The following is a 19,722-nucleotide window of genomic DNA, read 5'->3' on the forward strand; positions in this document are numbered from 1 at the left end:
TCTGTCTTTGATCTGTAGCTATATGATAAAATAAAAATAAATTTGGAAAAAGTCAGTATCAGATATCGAGCATGCTTCTCAGTTGATGAAGAAAATTTTCTCACTTGACAAATAATCAAAAGGGATATATTAAAGAGATCCATTCACCCTATTTCGTTATGCTGAGTTAGTTTTTACGTATACAGTTGGTTGATTTTTATTTTTCTGACAAGTGTAACAGGCAAAAGTGACAGTCAAGTCAGGATACAGAATGTCAGGACAATGGTTTGCTTTATATTTTACATTCTATTCATCGCAGACAATATACTTTCTCTATTTTAAATGAAGCAGTATATAACTTTGCACGCACATGATAAATTCACAATGTAAAAAAAAATCTACAAGCATTGAATGAATTTTGATTTGTTAAATAAATAATAAATAATTTCATTTGAATATTTTCTTATTTAAATAATCAAATTTTACATGAATAAATTATTTATTTAATTATATTCATATGTAATTTAGATATAATTGAAATTTTATATTAATATTATACTCATGTTCAACTTAAATATATTTTGATAATATTCTTGATCTTTAGTATTTCATCTCTTGCTATTTTTAATAATAAAAAAAATGAATAAATAAATTCAATGTTCCGTCTGTTATCATCGCAAACATAAACCCTCATTCTACCCCTATATTTAAAACTCTAAACCAGCATCAAAATCAATCTGGAGCCCACAGACGAATTATTTAAAAAGTCGAAATGATGGGATGGTTCTTGCAAGTTTTTTTATTTTCATTCAAAGGAGGGTAAAATTTACTGGAGTATACTCAAGAAGATTCACAAAAGACATCTAGTTTAAATAAAAATATATATTAAAATTTTTTTATGAATTTAAATATATATTTTTTTTTTTTTTTTGATAATTGAAATCATATTGCTTTTGAGTATATATATTTATTTTTTTAAATTCATCCTCTTTATCAGGTAATTTTCCAATTATTTTTAAAATATGAATTTTCAATTTTAATAAAGTATATTATTCTGTAAATTATATCGATTTATATAGTATAAATTTTAGTATTATTTTATATTTTTATTTTTAGATGAAAATTATTTGAATTTCATTTGAAAAATTAAAAAATTTCATGAACGAGCTTGCAAGCAGAATGATGGATCATTCAAATGGTTGGCAAGTTTCTCGTATTATCTTGGGGTTGCCAGTTAAATTTCAAGTGAACGAATATCCATGGCATACCAGTCTGCATACATACGACTTATTATACAGCTTATATACACACTGTGGAACTTCAATATCTGGTCTGTCTGAATAAGTGAGAAAGAAAACAATGCACGATTTTTTCGATATTTTAGAAATTTCTTGGATAACTTATACTTTGAACATAAAATAAAATTTATCTTATTTTCATGTATGAAAATTAATAAAATTTATATATGATATTTTATTTTATTTTTATACTTTTATTTTACAGTTTTATAATGATGATAATTTGGCCGAATATTTTACAGGATAATTATAGTCGATTGACAAAATATTTCGTTGCAGGTAAATCCTGGTTTTTTACTAAAGTATATTCAGCATTGAATTGAAATTTTTATCTTGATATTTTAGAATAATAAAATAACGTATATTTATTTGTAAAATATATTATACATTTTATGCACGTCTCAACCCTTCAGCCAGACTCACAAATGTACCCATGCAATCTCGTAATATTTCAAAATTTAATGTTTAATAATTTGCAACAAACTAAGTGGTAAAAGAAAAACCAGAAAAAAAAACTCGTAGAATTTTTAACAGCATAAAGTTAAAAAAATCTACAAAACCTTTTTGTCATATATATACAGTAGACTTTAGTGGCAAAAATAAAAAGTGCCATGAAGAAGAAAAAAAGAAAAAAAAAAGTTAAAGTTTTTGGTGAGAAAACTAATTCAACTTACAAAGTAGCTAAAAGTAAATTTTTCATTTTTTTATTATTATTATTAATATGAAATTTTTTTAATTTTATTTTTATTTCATTACAATGAATATTTTTATATTAAAAATTATTAAATAAATTCATTTAAATTATTGTCTCTTGTGCTGTTTAAATAATCTATACGACATTGTGGAAAATTATATTTAAATTGAAATTTTACATTACAAATATTTTCCTCAAAATTTAAATGGGTAAAAGCACAATGATACAAGACTCAGTAACAATATACGAAAGATACTGGAATACAGAAAAGCATGCATTTACTTTTATGAATATTAAACAGACTCGTTATGAAGGTTCAACGGAATGAGATATCTTCGAGAAATTTGATATTGTAGTTTCCAAGCTTTGCCAAATATTCAAAGCTTTAATTTCAAAATTAATATATCCCAAATTTCCACATATATTAACCTATCAATCTTGATATTTTTCATAGTCATAATCTTGATTAACTTTCTTGAAATATAAATTGAAAAATTAAAAATTAAAAATCTTCTAAAAGAAAGATTTATTTGTTCAAATAACAATCATCGAAATAATAAAAAAAAAAAAATGACATTGTAACTTGGATAATTTGTTCGTTGATCGACCATAAATACGTTATTGTTTTCCCTCTGCAAAAAAAAGGAAAAAAAAAAAAAAACACCGTTGGCTTCACGAGGGATGATTTTCAAAATTCACACGGAACAATTTTTATTTCTCTTGAGAATTGTCATTGGTGTATATATGAGTAAAAGATGCCATGATAATACTCAATGATATTGTATATTTTACCATTGAACAAAAAAAATTCATGGCCTTAAGAGATTTGAAATAGGGTGGACATGAGGATTTTAGATACTATGGCAAAATGCCTTGAGGGGCTAAAATAAGTCAGGTCCGATCCTTTCGTATTTATATACAAGACCCTTTTTGAAATTGTTGGTCATTATGAAGTGGACACGGTAACATCTAAAATGTCCAGACAAATCTAATCTCAAAATTCTTGTGTATGAACAAGAACAAGGGTTGTTTCAATTGAGAAGGGTTATTGCTGTTCATAGAAGTAGAAATTTACCGGGCTCTTAATTTTGTCTTCTCAAAACTACCCCTTGACCATGATGTTTATATACTATTTTCTATATAACTATTTTGAAGCTGTGTTAGATAATTTTGCCAAGTTCAATTTGATGTATGCCATATGTCAAAATGAGGATTATTATTTGTGTACTATTTTTACTTAGGTCAATACAGTACAAGAGACAAATACAGAAATATTTTTAACACTAAAAATCTATCCTAAAATGATCAAATTAATTTATTTCAATTGAAATTTTTATTTTCCCCCCAAATGAAAAAAAAATATAGATAAATTAATTTTTTTATTTAATGTCATTCTGAGATTTCTATTATTACGACTATACATAGCTTTTGTATAAAGCTTTTTATATATTTATTTTTATCATCATTATTTTTTTTCTTTTATTTTCAACATTGTGTTATTTTGGCATTTTTATTTATTTTTTGTTTCTACAAAAACCAGTAGAAAGTGAACGTTAATATATCTGTGGATATATAAAAGTATAAAACTAAAATTTCATGTATACATGAACGATCCTCGCCTTGTTCGTCAATAAAAAAGCTGCAATAAAAGCGTGCAACATAATCCTCATTGGCAGAGTGCCCGTAAAGTGAGGTAACACAACTTTTGGGTGAGCAAAAGCCCTTTTGTTTATACTCTATATACTTTTAAAGGTCCAATATCCCTTTTCGTATATACAATTTTGCCAAGGGCCAGACTTATATTAATCCTCACTCTGCACCTTTTAAATTGTATTATTATTATTATCTCTTAAAATTGTAGTCGTGTTATTATTAAAAGCAGTATTAAAATTCAAATATTTTTTATAGTCAATATAAATACCCTATTAATTTCATATTATATTTTAATAAAATAATAACAATTATAAATAATGTTTAAATAAATAAATCAACACTTTTGTTCCCCTAATTTTTATGCACATATTTTTTTACCCCCCGCCCCCCCCCTATTTATTTAATTTAATATAATTATTAATTTATATCAATAATTTTATGTTGCTAAATTTATATTTATTAATTACACTATATTTATTTTTGAATGCTACATTGAAAAAACATGGAACTATCACTGAATTAACTGGCAAGTTAGCTAACGATAAGTTGAATTTCTGCTTGTGGTTGAATCATCAAGCGGTATCATTCCACTCATTGGTATATAGAAAATATATTTCAATTTTTCCTTAACCGATTGTTGACAACGTACCACTAGAATATTTATTTTACAAATAATTTATTATTTATTATATCCAATTTTTATTTCACAATAATTGTGAATAATTATGTTCATTCAAAATTATTGAATGAATATTCTACAAAAAAATTTTAAAATTAATACGATATACTAATAAATTAAATTAAGCAAGAAATAGAGTACACAAAATGTGTGTTAGCTTTTGGTATTTACTATTGACGTAAACACCACCAATAGCGACATGTGTTGCTTTAAGTCAACACAAATTAGTCAATGTCAAAAATTAATTTAACTTGACAGTTCGGCAAATTTTAGATGCTTTTTTATGTTTTATAATAATAAGGAAATAACAATACAGATAACTGATAACTGTCGTCACGTTTAAATTAAATAGTAGTCAAATACTCGGTATGAATGATGAAATAAAAAAATTGTTTTTCTATTTTAAAATTATTGAATAGAATTTATAATATATTGTGATATTTTTTTTTTTTTTTTTTTATTGTTCAAGCTATTATTTATATATTTCTACGATTATTTCAGATAACTGATAACGTGTATTTGTTTATTTTTAGAAACCTTTAAATATAATTTTAAAATATTTTTAATTTAATATGTTAAAAAGTTTTAACATGTCAAGACGTTGGTTTTTATCTAGTGCAATGGAACAACGATTTTTAATTTTTTTAATTTTATCTTTATTTAGTTCGTTAAAGGTGCAATTAGTTTTTGCTTCTAGTCAAATACAGATTGATAAACTTTTACAAAACGAAGATAATAAATTTGTTAATAATGTCAAAGCTGGTATGTTTTATCAAAAATTATATTATTATTCTTTTATTGAAAACGTTTTATAACTATAATTTAATTTCTCTTTCTTCATTTAATTTTTAAATCAATTTAAATATTTTTTTCCATTATAAAAATTTTTCAAATAAATTAAAAATAGGAAAATAAAATAATAAAAAAAATGAGTTTAGCTGACTCATCTCGACTGATATCGGTCAACTAAAAATAATAATATAGTAATAAACTTTTAATCAATTGTTTCTAAATTAAATGCTTAAAATAAATATAAGGATAAAAAGATCTTTTTTATATATTTTAATTTGTTTAAAATAGTCTTTTATTTTATTTTTCAACAGATAAATTTATAAATAATTTTTCACTCAGCGAGAAAGATGAATCAACGACCATATGTCCCAGGTACTTTTGATTTGTGTAAATAAATTAAGCTTATAATTATAAATATTAATTTTTTGTTATTGTTTTATTTTGTGTAAGATACAACAATTAATAATTATCAATAACATTTTATTTTAGTGAGGCAATGTCCCAAGAAGCAATCTTACAAAAATATTCACGTAAAAATAAAGAAATTCAATCAAATGGTTTTTCTTTAAGTCGAGTACGTCGACAGATTCCCGAAAATCATGATAATCATTATTTTATTAATATAGTTATTTTTGCTGATACCTCAATGACTGATTATCATGGAAATGAACTTGAAAATTATATTAAACATATTATGGCAAAAGTAAATAATTAAAAAATATAAATAAATTTTATTTAAACACAATTATATGATATTAATAAATTAATAATTGTTATTATTTTTTTCTTTTCAGGTATCGAGAATGTATAAACATTTTTCAATTGGAAATTCAATTGCTTTTGGATCAGTAAAAATCGAAACAACAGATGAAGATTTTTTAGATAAAAATAAATATGAATTTAATACAACAATGGAGAAAAATTTTTGCCAATGGCAAAGTACACAACGCAATAATCCACAGATGCGAAATTTAAATAATTCTCATGTTGCATTACTTTTAACAAGGTTTTTTTAATGGATTGATCAATATTTAAAACTTAACTATCTCATGCATATTTTACATATCTTTTTGTTTTTAGACATCACATTTGCTTGTCTCCAGATGGTAACAAACATTGTAATGCAATTGGAATGGCTCACTTAGGCACAATATGCAATCCAGACTTATCGTGTACCGTAGTAAACGATGGTCCTTATTCAACAGCTCCAATTATTGCACACGAACTCGGTCATTTGTAAGTTTGTATTATTGGTAAATGATAAATAGAAGTTGATTAATTATTTTTCAATTTTATGAAGATTGGGCATGGATCACGATAGCCACAACAATCCATGCTTGAAAAATGACAATAATGGATCATTACATTTGATGAATTATCAAGCAACAAATATACATCCGTTGATGTGGTCCAATTGTTCTGATGAATACGTTACACGATTTCTTGAGTGAGTATGATATATCATTTGTTTTTCATGTGTATTTTAAAAAATAATTATGAAAAAATAGATCTGGTGGTGGTGACTGTCTCCTTGCCGAACCGACAGAAAAATTTGATGAAACAAGATATCGACATTTAGGTCAACAGTATTCACTCAATAAAACGTGTGAAATTGCATGGGGTCCAGGATATTATACAAATAAACTGAAGGATGATGAAAGTAAGTTATACCTTTCAAGTTTTGTCTATCGATACAATTATATATAAATAATATACTTATTTTTTTTTTTATATTAATTAATAGAATGTGGAAAATTCCGGTGTTATCATAAAAATGAAGAAATGGCGAATATTGCTTCTCATCGGTGGCTTACTGTCTCAGATGGCACAACTTGTGGCGATAATAAAATATGCTATGAAGGTGAATGTATCTCGGCAAATAAAATGACACCCGTCAATGGTGGATGGAGTGATTACGGAGATTTTGGTGAATGCTCAAGAACTTGTGGTGGTGGTATTAAAATAAGATATCGATATTGTAATAATCCAACACCAATGTACGGTGGTCAATATTGTTTGGGAAAAAAAAAAGATTATGAAATTTGTGCTTCTAACAAATGCCCTGGAGGATCACAAAATTTTAGGTTTTTATTTATAAATTCAATTATTGCTTTATGTAATGTAAAATTTTCTAGATTCATTATTGTTTTTGATTTTTTTAGAGACAGCCAGTGTGCTGAATTTAACAATAAAAATTTAAGTAGTGTGGGTATTCAAAGTATAAGTGCCAATTGGAAATCTGATGAAGGTGAAAAATTTAATTCATAAAACCTAATTATCTATACGTATTTATGAATATTTAATATTTTAAAAAATATATTTTTTCCTCAGCTGCTGATGATTTTTGTGTGTTGTATTGTAAAAATGAAAACAAAGATTCTCATTATCTACAAAATCGAGTAATTGACGGCACTCCATGCAGAGGCGAGGATTTTCATATGTGTGTTCATGGTGTATGCAAAAAATATGGATGTGATTATAAATTAAACTCAACTACTGAATTTGATATTTGTGGGGTTTGTAATGGAAACAATTCTACTTGTCATAAAATTACAAAAAGTTTCACTTTTACACCAACGCCTGAACATCAAAATCTACCAAGTTATCATCACGTTTATACAATTCCAGCTGGGAGTCATCATATTGATATTAAACAGTACACCGCAAATTCATCTGATCGTTACAATTACATTGGTAATCTTAATTAGTATTAATTCATTCTTTTACAGTTATATAGCATTTTATTTAACATTTCTTTTTCTATCTTATACTTGTATTTTTTTTATTTTGTAGCATTAAAGATTGCTAAAAATGGAAGTTATATTTTAAATGATGACAAAGGTGGTATAAAACGGTACTCCCAAGTTTACGAATCAAATGGAATTAATATTGAATATAGTGTTATTAATGATGCCTATATGCGAGTAAATATTATCAAGCCTATTGTCGATGATATAGTTGTTGAGGTAATCGTCATTAATTTAAAAATTTATTTAGTTATAAATATTATTTCATACTGTATTTAATGTCTACATAATAATTTATAAATAGGTATTATTTACATATGAGTTTGTACTTACACAAACATCATTAGAATTCTATATTCCAAGTAGAAGTAATAGACATGATTATCGTTGGAAAATTGGTGAATGGTCACGTTGTAATGCAACTTGTCAGGGTATTAAAAAGAGAGATGTTAAATGCCAAAGAATCGAGGATAGTGAAATAGTAGCAGATAGTTTTTGTAAAACTAAACCAGCAAAAAGTTCCATGGAATGTAATTCAAATTGCGTTTTACGGTAATTGAATATTTATCATATTTATAAATAACACAATGATACATATTTTTATAATATAAAATAAATAATCGTTAATTACAGATGGGATATTGAAAACAAAACAGCGTGTTCTGCTAAGTGTGGACATGGTACACGAAATATCAATTACAACTGTGTACGAGATTTCATTCAAGGAACAATCAGCACTGTGGAACAATTGAATCCAACATCTTGTTCACACATTGAAAAACCAATTGAATCTGAAGGATGCTATACAAAATGTTCTGCAAACTGGAAATATTCAAATTGGGGAGATTGTAATGTTACTTGTGGTGGTGGTGTTAGAATAAGAAGAGCACAGTGTGTTGACAATACTGGAAAAGAATTAAACGAAAATATGTGTAATTTAAAAAAGGACCTGATAGAATCATGTGGTCTCAATGAATGTCCCAAGTGGGTCACAGGACCATGGTCAGCTGTAAGTTTTATTATATATTTAATGTTATTAAAATTTTTTACATTGTAATTAATATATATTCATTTAAATATTTATCAGTGTTCAGTTAGTCTTGATAAAGGTGAAAAAGAAAGACAAGTTACATGTAAAATTGGAAATAAAATAGTTAATAATTCATACTGTGAAGGATCAATGCCTGACAATAAAAAAACTTGCAATAAACGTTCTTCTACTGATCCAAATAAAAAAAAAGTAAGTTTATTGATAAATAAAATTGTTATGATCATCGCCCAGATATAAAATTTAAATTTCACTCAATTAATTATTTTTGTTCACTCAGGTTGTTTCTAATGATAGAGCTTTAAAATTAATTGAAAGAATGGATCTAGTTATCAATGATTTAAGAAGTCAATACTCAAATATAAAAAAGTTTTTTGAAAAAGATGAAGGTCCATTACAGGACAAACCTAACAAAGAAATAGAAAATTTGTTCGAAAAATTTCAGACTTTTTTGAAAAGTAATAAGATTCAAAGAGCTATCAACAAAATATGTATCAACAAAATAGTTGCACAAGTTGAAGAATATCGTTTCAATGCAGACAACAGTATAGGTATCTGTTCCGTTATGCGTTCAAAAACTTTGATGTCAATTGTCAAAGAAATCAAATCGTCAGCAGATGTAAGTGCAATAACTTTTTTTAGATACTTATAATTATGTTAATTTATATTTCAAATTTTTTAACTATTGATTTTTATAGCATGCAATTGCTGAGTCTTATCATAAAAGCAATCTTCAAAACAAGTGTATTGAAAATACGATTGGAATATCAAAAAAATACTGTGATTCTGAGATGTCATCTGTAATTAAACTTATTAAGATGCTTGAAGCTAGCGCAAACACGTTGAAAGATCGTACAATGAAATCTTCAATAACAACAGGAGCTTCGTGTTACGATGAACCTGTTCAATTATTTAATAGATTAGTCCAAAATTCCTACAGTTCAGCAGTATCTTGTCTTTAATGATATATTATTATAAGATATAATTATAATTATAAAGTAACTCTAGCTTTAGTAGGTATAGTTTGATCACTGACTGTAACATTTGGAATATTAAATTTATATCATTGAAAAAAAATATTTCTCCTAGGATTTTTTGTGCTCAAGTTATTGACAATCCCTTGTCCCATTATTCTGTAAAGTTTTGAAACATTTCTTCTTTCCATTTGAATACTAGAAAAAAAATAATATCGAACTCTTGAAAATGACATACAGTGGTTTATTTGGTTCAAAGTCGGTTATAGTCGATCAGAAATAGTTAAAGATGGTCACAGGTGATCAAAAATAATAAAAAATTTTAAGCTGAAGCAAAAAAAGAAGATTTGCTAGGTGTGGGGTTCGAACCCACGCTCCCATTCGGGAACCAGAGCTTAAATCTGGCGCCTTAGACCGCTCGGCCAACCTAGCAAGTTGAGTGCAAAAAGAATTTTATGCATCAACTATCAACGCAACTATCAAAACTTTCAAAAAAAAAAATACAAAATAACAATAATACTTTTAATGTTTAGAACAATTACAAAACAAATAAACAACTATAACGACATGTTTTTAAAAATAAATTGACGTTTGCCATGAAATTTATTTAAAAGTATCATTGATACATCGGGGTCACCAATTTGATGACCATTCTCATTATCTAGACTATAAATAGTTAATGTGGTTATTAACAAATTTTATTCCAATGATTGTGCTCAAAGTTTCGAGGTAGGTCGTACTGCGCACGTATTCATAATACTATATAGCTATATATATTAACTAAAAAAATAAAATGAAGTACTTTACTTTATTTATTGGATTATTCATCGTTATACTATTTATTTCTCGTAAGTATTTTTCTAGTTATTATTCATTACTGAACATTATAATAAATTATTTATTTTATATGCACTCAGAGAAGGATATGTTAACAGTTAACATATCCTGTTTAATGTTAACATATGCCATGTTTAAATGGGTGGTGGCTGATAAGTTTACATCAAAGATATACCTATATATTAACATTAAACATACGTATCTTAATAGTTAATATGCGTATGTTAATTATTAAGATATCTGTAATTGACACAATTTGAAGGTTAGGTTGATAGTTGAGGACATTTACGTATGTAAATATGAAAATTTAATGTAAAATTAAGAATGAATTTACAAAAAAACTAAATTTAAATAAATTTATGACAACACGAGTACATATTATATTATATTACAATTAGAATAGTATCACAATATAATATGTCAAAAAAAAAAGATTACAAGAAGTAGACTGGCGCATCAAAATATTTGGCCGCGTAAAGATACGTATGTTAACTATAAACATATACGTATGTTAACAATTAAGATATCTATGTTTATTGTTAATATATATATCTTAACATTAAACTTTTGTATGTTTAATGTAAACATATTGGTATGTTAACTGTTAACATATCCTTCTCTGAGTGTGTATAATTAGAGGCTTCAACATCAAGTTCTTCATTTAAAAAAATGCAACGATAAGTCAAATGATAATTAATATTTAGCTTTTCGACAATACTTTGTATAAATCATTTAAAATTGTCAAATAGATTAGAAATTATTTTTTTTTTAAATACCATACTACGTGCAAATCAGATATAATTTAATTTTTGTAATTTTTTTAATTAACACGTCTTTTTATCAATTTATGTATTTATTTATTATTTTTTTATATTTACTACAGGCTCTGGAAAATGTAATAAAAATATAAAAAATATCAATGATAAAAATGCTTGCAATATTCCTGGTAATAAACGTAGTATTACCAACACAACTACGAGCACCAATAAAAGTAGCAGTAATAGCAAAAGTACGAGTTCCAGTTCCAGTTCCAGTAGCAGTAGTACAACTGTAAAAAAAGATTCTCATGGCAATACTTCTACTAGTAGCAGTAGCAGTAGCAGCAGCAGTAGCAGTAGTAGCAGCAGTAGCAGTAGTAGCAGTAGTAGTAGTAACAGCAGCACCGTCATTATCAAATGTATTGATGAACAAAAAAAAAAAGGAGAGACTCATCCAACTGTTCCATCAACTCCTCGACCATCTGCCCAAAAAAATTTGAAAGGTAAACAAAAATGAGTAAACAAAATAGAATCATTAAAATATTCAGTGATTCATTTAAAATTCCAATCGACTATAACAATGTTACTGGTTTTTTTTAATTATTTTTTTCTTACAATTTTTATTTTGTCTGACTATTTATATCTAAATAGATTTTATTCATTTTTTTCGATTTATCATAAAGTTGTTGATGAATCGCAGGTAGTCAATCTTTGACCTGTGAGTCATTTGTAAAAAAAAAAACCAGTATACTTGATTCACACGAAAAAAAAGTAAGAAAAATTTGCACGTAGTATGGTTAATTTGGTATTGATTATTTTTTTTTTGTATGATGTATTTATCTTGATGATTTTTAAATTTCTCGTTGATATAATAATCATCAAAAATAAGTAAAAAATAAAACTTAAATTTATAAAATAAACACTACTATATCTATATAGACAATATATTTATTTTTATATTTATCTTGAGCATCAGGTCGTTATCGATGTTTGTCACCTTATTTTCGATATCAACATGTATCGATTATGAAACAACAAGACATCGTTTCAAACGAAAAACAAAAAAATAAAATATTTTTATGATTGTTTTTTTTTTTAAATATTATTTCCACAGTTTTAATTTAAACTGGATAAATTTTTAGACAAATTATTACGTACATACATTCTACAAAATATAAAAAAAATTTAACATTTTAAATTTAGATAAATAGTCCACGTTTTGCTGAGAAAATATCATTATGTTTTTTGTTTATCACATCTATGTCAAATTTTAAAAATAGTCTAATGACATGCTGATAAACAAAACATCATCCGATTGGAAATTCCCAAATGATGAAATATCAAAAACTCGTTAAATACACTTCTCCTTGATTGTCCTTCAGTTTCGTGTCTACTGTTGTCAAATATACTTTGCACAAAATTTAAAGCAGCTTGTTCATCTTGCAAAAAAATTTTTTAAATAAAAAAACAAACATGAACATTTCAATGATCTTAAGAGCTTGCCTTTTTCGGGTATTTATTATTGGCATATTAATTTCTGGTAAGTCCATATTACAATAAAAATAATTAATTTTCTGAGTAAATTAAAAATAAAATTTTAAAAAAATTCTAAAATACCAATAATTTTTAAAATAAATTTATAATTTTTACTCTCAAATGCATGCTTATTTTTTATTTAAAAAAAATTAGTAATTTCAATTAAAAGTGTTTATAAATATATATATTTTTTTTTAAGTTATTGTCTGTGAGGCAAATAATTCTCCACCAGCTCACAGTAGTAGTATTAGTAGCAGTAGCAGTAGTAGTAGCAGCAGCATTTATTTTGATAGACAAAGTGTAACAAAGACTACAATAAGCACATCATCTACCTCAAATATATCTGGTCATGGAAGCATTGCCAGTGGTATAGCTAGCGGTCACACCAAAGGTTCCAGTGATGGTCATAGCTACGAGCTTGATAGCAGCAGCAAAAGCAACAGTGGTCACTGATACCTATTCTTTTTTTTTATTCCATCACAATAGTGAAACCCAAAATAATCACGTAAAAACCTACTTACTTTTTTTTTCAATTACAAAAGGTCAATTCTTTTTAAATCTTGTTTTTCTTATTGATTTACTTTATGTATTTCAAGTTTAGTTAAATTTATATTTTAGTTATTTTTATATTATAAAAAAATTTATTATCAGTCTCATATCTATATCTTGATCATGAAATCTTAGACCTTGATGATGTCATACAATGACGTTCTATTATCTATTTGTTAAAATTTTTAATGCTGGAAAAATATATATATAATAATTAAATACATGATATTAATTTTTTTATTTTCATATATTAATTATAACAATAAAAAAATAAACAATCATTGAAATTATTAAATATTAAACATCGATAGAATTACAACAACAAAAGCAAGTGTTAATGAAATAAATTTTGATTTTGCTCCATTTTTACTACTTAAAATTGAGCCATTTGATTGCATAACTTGATTAATCCACGATTTATAATACGGTACAGAGCTGAAAAATTAAATGGATAGTTCAATTACAAGAAATAAATAAGTATCAAAAATAAATTAAGTATTAATTATAATTTTTCATTAACATACGTATAAAAACCAGGAAGTTTTGGACGTGCACAACCTTCACCTCCTGATACAATGCCATTTATTTCATGATCACAAATCAAAGGGCCACCAGAATCTCCCTTTTAAAAGAAACAAAAAAATTATTTTCAAGTTAAAAATTAAATTATGCATTAATACTGACCTGACAAGCATCTTTTCCACCTTCTTTAAAACCTGCACAAATCACACCTCTTGGCAGAGGTCCCAAAAGTATTCGACATGTTGAGCTACTCAACAATGGAAGTCCAACAAACATAAGGTCATTGCTAACTGTTCCATTCTATTAAATTTTTTTATACAGATACAAGTCAATATATGAAAAAAAAAAATATTGCACAAATAAAATTGACATACCTCTTTGAGATAACCCCAGCCAACTGCATAACACATGGTATTTACTGATGATAATTTTATTGACATTGAAATTGGTTTTACATATTGTGTAAATTCAAATGGTCGATTTGTCTGAAATATTTTGTTATTAAATAATTTTTTTTATGTAATTAAATTTGTAGTTGATATGAAAAATATTTATTTAAATTTAAAAAAAATAATACCAATAGCAAAGCAACATCTTGAGTCAGTGTGGCTGCATTGTAATTTGGATGTGCAATTAATTTAGAAATTTCTCTTTTTTGTGAAGTTTGAGAGGCCATAAGTATATTTGTTTTTCCTCCAACAACATACAATGATTTTTTAGTTATCAAATAATTATTTGAACTATAAAATTTAATATAATTTATTAATTTTAATAAGGTTTTTATTGGACACAATTATGTTTGTTTCATGGAAAAAATTAATTCTTACTCAAACATGCAGTGGGCTGCTGTGATGACCCATCGTTCAGAAATTATACTACCACCACAAAAATGATTTCCAGAAAGTGCTCTTCTTAATGATACCTGTCGTAATTAAATATACAAATTGAAAAACATAATATACTGTTTATCTAATTTTAAATTACCATGAAAGGAAATTGAGCATCTGTCGCTTTTGTTCCATTGATAATTCGACTTTCTTCATTTTGTTTAACCACGCTTTTTACTGATGTATCATTATTGGCTGTGAAAAAAATTATTTTCTAATAGTTGATTAAACAGTTTAATTAATAAAAATATTAATATCATAAATACAACTAACCGTTAACATTTGAAATAATAAAAATTGTTAAATAAAAAAATTTAATTAAATACATTTTTACAACCTATCAGGGTAACTTATCATCACCAACTGTCTTCATGATTTTTTCATCGAAAATTTATTGTAGATACACTTATCGCAATCGAATTTTATCAGATAAATATTGTCAATTACATTGACAATGTCATTGATTTTTTTTTCAAGAGATAATCGTAGAGAATGGTCAGATAATACATTTTTTTTTTGTAGTATAAATAATATTGAATAACATTAAATTTCATACGATTAATAAAAAAAATAACTTTTTTAATTTAAAAAAATTTATAACAGATAAATATTTAATTTAAAAAAATCAATCAACCTTTTTCAATACTAAAAACTTTTTAAAAATATTCAAATGCAATTTACAAAAAGAAAAATTAAAAAAAAAAAAAAATTATATACTCTTTTTTATTGATAAAGTTTAATTTTAAATATTATAAAATTTTTATAGTTAACTCATTAATTATTCTATTAAATTATCAGTAATAAAATTTCGCTAAAAAAAAAAATACATAAACTACTTGATTGATTTTTTTTTTTAAATTAAAAAAAATAATATTTATTGAGATATTTGCTTTTTTTAATTTTTACTTACCGTTGAATTGTCAACTGATAAACCTCTATATACAATTTATCGTGAGCATATATAATTAAGAAAAAAAAATAATAATTTAAAGCTAGAAAAAATGTCATTAAATGCTTATTTAATATTTTATTTATTATCCATGACATGACTTTTTTTGATTGTGTAAACACACGTGCTACTATATACAAATTTGATAAAGCGATGCTATTATTATTATTAATAATAATAGAAATAAATATCAATAATATTTGGGCATGTGTAATTCCAGGATAAATGTTAAAATTGTCTCGTATTATTCAGTCTACGTGAGATATCTTTCCTCCAATATTTAGTGGAGTAAAATTATTTGAAAAAAAAATTAATGGATAAATTTTTGACTGTAACTCAGTGTCCATAAATTTACCTGTCTTATAAAAAAAAAAAAAAAAAGCCGATGCGTCACAGCATATTGTCCTGGTAGTGAAAACCATCCCCGCCACATGACTATTATTTAAAAAATTCTTTGAACCTATTATATGAAATTAGAAAACACTGACGTCAACGCTGTGAATCAACATTTTTGGTGATAAGTAAACAAAAACACGAAAAAAAAAATTAAACGTAGCTTCAGTACTTCAACGTCCTTGTTTGAGTGAACACAGTTTAATTTTTTCATCTCTAAAAATTCAATAAATATACAAAATGAAAATATATATATTATTTATTATTGGAGGATGGTTGAGTTTATCAGTCATTGGTTATGAAAAAAAATGTGAAAAAAATATTTATTCTACAATTTGTAAAAATGAAAATATATTGATTTCTGTCAAAGGAAGGGGAATTTATAAAACAGAAAAATTCATATTGGATCTTGCATTTGAAAATATAACACAAATAAAAGCAAATGCATTTGCTGGATTAAATCTTGTATCATTAAATTTAAAAAATAATTATTTAAGTGTCATTCATCTTCATACATTTCAAGGCCTCAAGACAGAAGAATTACATCTTGAAGAAAATAATATAACTATGATTGAAGAGGATGCTTTTGCTGGCAGTGATATTACTCTTTTATTTTTTGGCAAACATGAAATTGAAAATATTAACAAAACTGCTTGGGGACTATCAAGTGATACTGTGATTGATGGACATTGTGGACTTGATGATTAAATTTATTGTGAAGTGAATAATTAATTATTAAAAATCAAAATTTATTAAATGACGTATGCAAACATTTTTTATAATATACAAAATATTTTCAAGAAAATTAAATGTTCGTAAAATTAATAATTTTATTTATTTGTTCGTTTAAAAACCCAAGTGACTGAGTTTATATTAGTTAAAAATTTAAACACAATAATTGTCGATGAAACATTGACCCCAAGTTTGTAAAATTTCCATATACTCAAATGAACAACACGATACACTAATTGTTTAATATAATAATATACAACAATCAAATAATTCAAGGTCAAATAATCGTACTAAATTATTCACTTAATAATATAATTAATTTTAATTTTTATCATTGACATATTATTCTACAAATAAATAAATAAGTGATTATTTTAAATTATTCAATCAATTGAAAGAAAAAAAAAAATTGTATAAATATACGTATTAAAGTATGATTCTTTATATAGAATTTAATATTACACATACTATATGTGTGACATATTCACAATAATATTTGCCATCGCGAAAGTTTTACGCTCTAGTAGACATTTGGGTCCACCAGAGAGTCGAGACCAAGTTCTCCACATTATGTAATAAAATAATCACGTGCCTTTGCACTCAGTATACAAACACACAACCACACCATGACTTCCAACATGTTATTTTTATTTTTTTTTTCTATTTATGCATTTTTTATTTTTTTTTTTTTCATCTAGCCAGACATATACTTTTAGTTTTTGCATACGTCATGCATGAGCATTGCGTGCACACTATTCTGAAATTGAATATAATTTTTTTTTTATCCACTCAAACCCTCAACGCTATGTAATCAATAAAAAATATATAGTAGAAATATATATATGGATTGTATCTCGATTCCATGTCTATCAATAATATGAGCGAAAAAAAAAAATATAAATCAACTAACCAATTTTTTTTATTTCATTTTATATTTAAAAATTATATAAAGTAATTTGAATATAGGAAGAAAAAAAGAGTTAAAAAAATATCTAGCTATTTATTTCGTTAATATATATTACGAAATATTACGTGGGATAAACGTCGTTTTATTTAATAGAACACACTTGTTTCAATGACTATATAAAAGACAACAAAAACCTTGATTAAATTTTTTTATTACTTCAATGTAAATTTTAAAGATTTAAAAAAAAAAATATTTAAATCAATTTTCATGGGTTATCTGTTTATAATAAATGTAGCTTGGTGTACGTGATATTTACAAAGTAAATTCTTTTTTAAAAAAAATATTTATTACACACTAGAACGTGCATGTATGAAATAAAATAAAAAAAAAAAAAAATGAAATAAAGCACGTGTATTATTATGGTATAATATTGAGAGTTGACTGTCTTGTCAATTGGCCTCTCATTAAATTTTCAACCGACAGTTTCCACTTATCAACTACTGGAATATATGATTTTATTATTTTCTTGATGTATATCTACATCTAATGATGATATATCTTTTAAAATTTATTCCTATATATTTATTTTTATTATAATTTATAATTCAAGTATTATATTTTAATTTTAATATATATTTTTAATTGATTTATTTTAGTTGTTTTATTTTGTTAAAATATTTTAAATATTGTCATATTATTAACAGTAAAAAAAAATTATTTTATTTAAAATTTTATAATTGTTTTTATTTTTTTAAATGAGAAAAATATTGTGGAAAATATTTATTTGTACGTTGCTTATAATAGATTACGGAATAAATTCATCTTGAATATGCAGTTGTAATTTTATGGGAATTTTTGTACATTGTCCTGTTGTCATTATTTCAAGACCACACTCACAACATGAATATACCATCAACTCTTGACACAAGGACTTGTGAGGTAATTGCGGTCGAGAGTTTCTATCATTTACTATAAAAAAAAATTTTTTTTTAATAATAATTATATACAAAAAATAATGAATAATGAATTGTAAAAATTGAATATACAATTATATTTGATTTATAAAAATAAAATAAACATGTTTATCGTTAATTTTCTTTACTGTTTTAATTTTTCAATGTCATATTATTATTGTGAATTCAATTAAACATTTAAAGACAATTTATTTATGAAAAAAAAAAAAAAAAAAATTATTCATGTTTTGTTAATTAATTATCTAATGTAATACTTTTCAAGGTTAATTAATTTTATTTTTGTGATGTAATGAAAAACATTAAAATGACATCTTGTATTTTTTTTTTATAAATTGATTTATCACTATGCAAATTGATGATTTAATAAAAAAACAAATAAAAGTTATTCTTCAAGTATATGTATGAAAATAATAATAATTATAATAATTGTAGAGAAGGTTTTTTTATCAATATAAAAAAAATAAATACCAGTTTATATTGTGGTACAAAGAAATATATTTATTACATGTTGAGTGGTGGCAACATCATCAGGTGCAAGGGTTTTTAAATTTTAAAACAATGCGAACACTTCCTTGATGTGTTAAACAATACATGAACTAGATTTTGCGGCTTATGAGAATCATTATATAAAACATCGTGAACCACATAATATTTTAAATGTATCAGTACTATTATTTGAAATAAAAATAATATTATTACATTCGAAATATTGTCTTAAAAATTTTTTAATTTGATTGATTATGTTGTTAAGTTTAAAATAAAATTAACATGTTGTAATTTATATTTTTTTTTTCATTTTTAACAAGTTCATTTT

General features: G+C 24.8%; 4 protein-coding genes and 1 non-coding gene across 5 annotated transcripts; 3 read left to right on the forward strand and 2 right to left on the reverse strand.

Annotated features, from left to right (window-relative positions):
- Nucleotides 1-6,006: 6,006 nt before the first annotated feature.
- On the forward strand, nt 6,007-9,852 carry LOC122850675 (A disintegrin and metalloproteinase with thrombospondin motifs 20-like). Its single transcript, XM_044149808.1, has 13 exons — nt 6,007-6,101; nt 6,176-6,331; nt 6,396-6,542; nt 6,604-6,755; nt 6,840-7,179; nt 7,258-7,343; nt 7,427-7,789; nt 7,889-8,061; nt 8,147-8,394; nt 8,476-8,851; nt 8,930-9,082; nt 9,171-9,509; nt 9,589-9,852. Exons 1-13 carry the CDS (start codon nt 6,007-6,009, stop codon nt 9,850-9,852), a joined length of 2,892 nt encoding a protein of 963 aa, XP_044005743.1.
- Nucleotides 9,853-10,153: 301 nt separating this feature from the next.
- Nucleotides 10,154-12,174, forward strand: LOC122850676 (suppressor protein SRP40-like). The gene is made up of 3 exons (XM_044149809.1): nt 10,154-10,163; nt 11,585-11,962; nt 12,143-12,174. Exons 1-3 carry the CDS (start codon nt 10,154-10,156, stop codon nt 12,172-12,174), a joined length of 420 nt encoding a protein of 139 aa, XP_044005744.1.
- Nucleotides 10,213-10,296, reverse strand: Trnal-uaa. The gene has a single exon. It is a non-coding gene; the product is annotated as a tRNA-Leu (tRNA).
- Nucleotides 12,175-12,879: 705 nt separating the features above from the next.
- On the forward strand, nt 12,880-13,488 carry LOC122849998 (uncharacterized protein DDB_G0271670-like). The gene is made up of 2 exons (XM_044148948.1): nt 12,880-12,999; nt 13,195-13,488. The coding sequence occupies exons 1-2, from the start codon at nt 12,933-12,935 to the stop codon at nt 13,446-13,448; spliced, it is 321 nt and encodes a 106-aa protein (XP_044004883.1). The 5' UTR covers nt 12,880-12,932; the 3' UTR covers nt 13,449-13,488.
- A 275-nt stretch (nt 13,489-13,763) lies between these two features.
- LOC122849999 (trypsin-3-like) lies at nt 13,764-15,318 on the reverse strand. Its single transcript, XM_044148949.1, has 8 exons — nt 15,227-15,318; nt 15,051-15,148; nt 14,894-14,988; nt 14,644-14,806; nt 14,441-14,551; nt 14,229-14,366; nt 14,069-14,166; nt 13,764-13,979 (listed from the first exon to the last, which is right to left on the reverse strand). Exons 1-8 carry the CDS (start codon nt 15,279-15,281, stop codon nt 13,835-13,837), a joined length of 903 nt encoding a protein of 300 aa, XP_044004884.1. The 5' UTR covers nt 15,282-15,318; the 3' UTR covers nt 13,764-13,834.
- Nucleotides 15,319-19,722: the final 4,404 nt, after the last annotated feature.

Source organism: Aphidius gifuensis, linkage group LG2, assembly GCF_014905175.1.
Source record: "Aphidius gifuensis isolate YNYX2018 linkage group LG2, ASM1490517v1, whole genome shotgun sequence".
Lineage (NCBI taxonomy): Eukaryota > Metazoa > Arthropoda > Insecta > Hymenoptera > Braconidae > Aphidius > Aphidius gifuensis.